The sequence below is a fragment of the Sinocyclocheilus grahami genome, unplaced genomic scaffold (assembly GCF_001515645.1).
Source record: "Sinocyclocheilus grahami isolate Dianchi unplaced genomic scaffold, SAMN03320097.WGS_v1.1 scaffold8291.1, whole genome shotgun sequence".
Classification (NCBI taxonomy): Eukaryota; Metazoa; Chordata; class Actinopteri; order Cypriniformes; family Cyprinidae; genus Sinocyclocheilus; species Sinocyclocheilus grahami.
In genome coordinates, this window is record NW_015511975.1 from 4,663 (window position 1) to 9,545 (window position 4,883).

The 4,883-nt window shown below is 36.5% G+C and overlaps 1 protein-coding gene across 1 annotated transcript; it reads left to right on the plus strand.

The window, feature by feature from the left end:
- Positions 1 to 325: 325 nt before the first annotated feature.
- On the plus strand, positions 326 to 3,605 carry LOC107578008 (BCL2/adenovirus E1B 19 kDa protein-interacting protein 3-like; the record flags this gene model as incomplete). The annotated part of the gene is made up of 4 exons (XM_016264020.1): positions 326 to 398; positions 506 to 603; positions 1,145 to 1,294; positions 2,576 to 3,605. Coding segments are annotated over 4 exons (370 nt in total), but the record flags the coding sequence as incomplete, so codon positions are not given.
- Positions 3,606 to 4,883: the final 1,278 nt, after the last annotated feature.

A 4,883-nucleotide genomic window follows, 5' to 3' on the forward strand; every position in this document is an offset into this window, starting at 1 on the left:
TCTGACTCAAACTCAGTGAGTCATATGATTCTGGATCTTTACTGTAGGAATACAGTGTTCCTCTCTCATATGTACACAGACTAATGTTCTCTCAAGCACTGTTCACACAGAAATGAAAACTGCCGTTCTAAACCTGTATGAATGTCTTTGTGCTGGGAAACACAAAAGGAGATATTTAGCAGAATGTCCCAGCTGCTCTTTTCCATACAATGAAAGCTGTTGGGACAAAAATGGCAACAAATGATCATAAAATTATCTTCTGAAGTCATACAAAAGTTATTTTAATGACAATTCTTAGCTTACTTTAAACTGCTGTGTCCCACAGCCCTCCTCGACCTCACAGTCCTCAGGATGAAGGCCAGATCATTTTTGACGTGGACATGAGGAGGGACAGCCAGGTACTTCCTCTTGAGAACATTGTGGATCATCTAATTTATGGAACGTACTCTGGCTTATCTTCATTATCTGTCTGTGCTTGTGTTTGGGTGTGTCTGTGTCCACTCAGGAGGAAGTCATGGAGAAGATCAGAGATGATGACATATTAATGAAGGATTCAGACCGGGTCGCAGACTGGTCAAGTAGACCTGAGAATATTCCACCTAAGTAAGCACTAGCGAGGACTCAAATGCAGTGCTATTTAGTGTCTTTCAGATACTATTATAGTTTGTATTAATATTTAATTTTTGATGTCCATTTTCATTTTAACGTCTTTGTCTTTTTTAAGTATATAGTTTTTATCAATTATTATTTTAGTTTAAGATTTAGTACATCCAATTAAATGAATGAAAATGAGAAATGTTGTCTTGGCAATTTTTTTTTTTCAGTTAATATTTATTTAGTTCGAACAGGTTTTTTTTTTTTTTTTTTGGGTTTTAGTTGTAGTTAACTATAATAACCCTGCACTGCCCACAAGGCTATCAGCTCCGACATAATTCTGCGATGTTGCCAAATTTAGGTCAGAATGAGGCATTTTAGAATTTAAAACTGTACCCATGCCAGAATTATGCATATGATCCCTTAACAAGTGATCTGGATAGGGAGCTCACTAGGTTTTGTGACACATATAGTGTTTTGAGTTTTTTTTTTTTTGTTCAGGCCAGGTGGGATGCTGTTGTAATGACTGGTAGATTGATCTTTCTGACAGGGAGTTTCATTTCCGGCACCCGCGGCGTTCAGTGACTCTCAGCATGAGGAAGACAGGAGCCATGAAGAAAGGAGGGATCTTCTCTTCTGAGTTCCTCAAAGTGTTTATCCCCTCACTGCTTCTGTCCCACATCCTGGTCCTGGGTCTCGGGTAGATACACCTTAAAACACAATCACACTTCACACATATGTAGTTTAGGCTGCCTTCTAGTGCATTCGTTATTATAAGAAGTTACACATTCAAAACAGAATCGTTACATGAATGCGAAAAACAAAAGTATAATATTGTGATATAATTGTGAAATAACTACATCTATCTATCATTCTTTTCTTTTTTTTACTTTTGTCATTTATGCATCTTATCGAAACAAATTTTGGGAGTACATAAAGCAAACTGTGAGAGTTAAGCAATAAGCAAATAATAGCATGTAAAATGAAAATAAGTTGAAAAATTATTAACTATAATTCATTATAGACTTGATTTCTGCTCACTGATCTTTTCATAAATATTATAGATTTTTTTTGTTATTTATCATAGATCTGTGTTTCCACAATGGTTTAAATCAACAACTAGACAATTCATGTATTTAGAATTCAGAATTTCCCATTCGTACATACAAATTAGCTTGGTCATTTATGTGCTCAAAACTCGTAAATACAGTATTTCCGACTCCACTTGAAGGGCACATTACTTAATACAAACAGCCTCAAAAACGCACAATATCCACCTTTTTCCTGAGTGACTGATGAGCTCCGACATGATGGATTCTAACTTCTGTTTGGATGCTCTCCATGTTAATTCCATGTTAAAATGATTGACTGAATTAATTAAACTGAAACTTTCAAAATATAACTAAATATAAAAATGTGCACAGAGTTAAGCATCTTTCCGCTACGAGGCAGACAAGACTTCTGCGTTCATGAAAAAGGTGGATATAGACAGCATACCATGCAATTTAGTCAAATCTCTCAACTAGTTTTCTCCGAATAGCTTTGAAAACACAACTCTCTTTCCCAGTGAAACAATAAATAACCTAAGCACCCTGACTTCTGGAAGTTGCACAAAACTAGACTTGAAGATTTCAGATTATGGATAGATTTTACATTTTTTGTGCGGGATAAGCATGTGGTCACATTTTCGTAATTTTGCGGGTGAAATGGGTCTATTATTTATATATTATGAAGCACTGCTCACACAGAAATCACTTTTAAACCTGCATCTTTTTGTTGGTTTAATGCGCCGATTTTGGGGGGTTTTTTCTTCAAAAGTCTATCAAAAGAATATCTTCTTTTGGTGTTCAAAATAAGAAAGTAACATATACAGGTTTAAAACGACATGAGGGTGAGTAAATGATGACCTTTTTTTTTTTTTGGACTATTCCTTTAACGACATTTTCATTTCTTTTTCTTTTGTCCTGTGTCTCTAAAACAGGGTCTATATCGGGAAAAGACTGACACCTTCACCTGCAAGCTCCATTTGAACACCGATCTGATCAAGTGCCTCAGGCATGGCCCAGGTGGATTAGGGAGAAGGTTGCAGTTTGTACGAAGAAGCCCCCCGCTGCCCCCTTCTGCTCCTTTAAGTCCTGTCAGCAACATTTCTCCCTTTTTTAGTAATTCCTTTAATTAGCCTTTCCATGTTGAGAAGCATAAGTGATAAACTTCTCCTCATTTCAGGCCCTTTTCTTTTTCCAGTTGTGAATGTTCTAACACCCCCTTTGTAGTACTATTTTATTTTGGAAGTATTTGGAGCATTGCATGAAACCAAATTGCACACATGCTAGCTCCACACTAGCTCGATTCAGCTAGGAGGCAAAAAACATCCCATTTTGGTCCAATCACATGACCCAAAAGGTGATAAAGAATCCCCCTAGTTTTCACCCTCAAAATGGAATCAACCAAAATATAAGACTTATTGAAGTTATACGAGCATGCCTGAGCGCTAGCTAAGATTTTATTTATTTCTACAAATGCTACCAATTTAGTTCTTTTATTGACTTCAAGGGCGGAACGCCAGGATGATGGACTTGGGAAGGATAGGGCTCTCCGTAGACCCCAAACTCATCTGTTGAGGATGGAAAATATTTCATCTCATGAACATAGATTAAAAACCAGTCTGATGGGGCTGACGGATCCCAATATGAAAAAAAGATTTGTTGTGTTGTTTTGTTAGTTCCCTTCACATACATATCAGGACCTAGTGATTTCTTACTAGGCGTCTACAACATAACCTACTTTGCAATACTGCACAATTTACCATTAGCATTCAGAGCTGAGAGGATCTTGCTAACAAGGACAGCGGCTTCAGTGTTTTGCCATACTATCTGTGTCAGACTTTCTGGAAATGTTGTAGTACAATCTCATACTTCTCAGTCTCGTATTTATTTATAGCATCTCCATGCTGTTAGCTTGAGGACAACAGTACAAGAGAAACCTTTCTTCAATTTACAGGAATAGCTCATTGAAAAAAAGGACATTCTGTCATTATTTGTATGTTTTTATTTTATCTGTAGAACACAAAAGACGAAACTTTGGACAATTTCTGTGCTGCTCTTTTCCATAATAGAGATCAACTGTAAAAGAGCAGCTTGAGTTTCTTTCAAATATCTCAGAAAGGTTGAATGATGGCAGATTTTGAATTCTTGTGTGAGCTACTATTCAAGCACACTTACAGTCACGCACATTTAGTGAACACTAACACTCCAGCACCACGGGTGACTGTGTTATCCTGGGCATGAACATCCCAGCGCTCATCTTTGGGAACAGGGTTTGTGTTTTCAACCCTAAAGTGAATTATCCTTTAGTCTAGTTGGGTTTTTGTCTCTTTTTAAGTGTATTTTGGATGTGTGAACATGTTTCCTTTGGTCTGAGGATCTACTTCTCCTCGAACACAGCTGCCAAAACCAACTGAGAGTTCAACTCTTATATGAATTTTGTGCCTCGTTTCCTTAATCATGTTTGATACGGCGTCCTGTCATCATTTCCTGTCATGTGCGTGTTTTGTGCCACAAGCTCGTTCTTTTTGTTGTTCCGCACCATCTTCTTGGTTTTTCTAGGTTTTTCATATGCTTTGTTTGGATTTTTTAAGTCTTGAAAAATGAAGGCAAACTAGAAGAGAACACTCGTAAAAATAAAGGTGCTTAAAAGATTCTTCACAGCGATGCCATAGATGAACCATTTTTGGTTCCACAATTATCTCTTACTTACCTTTTTATAATCTGAAGAACCTTCTTTCACCACAAAGAACCTTTCGTGAAACAGAAAGGTTCTTCAGATGTGTCTTCTATGGCATTGTGAAGCACCTTTATTTTTAAGAGTGAAGGTACATGATGGATAAAAGGTTTTAGTTCTTTTATTTGTATTGGCGTTCAAATTGTGGTCGGAAAGAATCCTCCTTTGTGGAGATACTTTCTTTAGACTTCAATGCGATGATTAAATTAATTGTACGTTTATTGATTTGACAGACCTTTTTTTTTCCTCCCCTGTTGGACAATGACAAAGTTTTAAAATAAAAAATGTAATGAACAATCTGCATTTTTTTTGTTTTGTGTCCCATTGTCGCCAAACATTATTGTCTCTGTTTGTGGACATTTTCCCATCTGCTCAATATTTATCAAATATATCCGCTCAAAATATATTCAGGAATCGTGTTTTTAACCCTGTTTATTAATATAATTTTTTTAAGTTTCATGCAATTGCTCAGTGTCAAATCGTTTTTTGTTGGTAACACTTTACTTAAA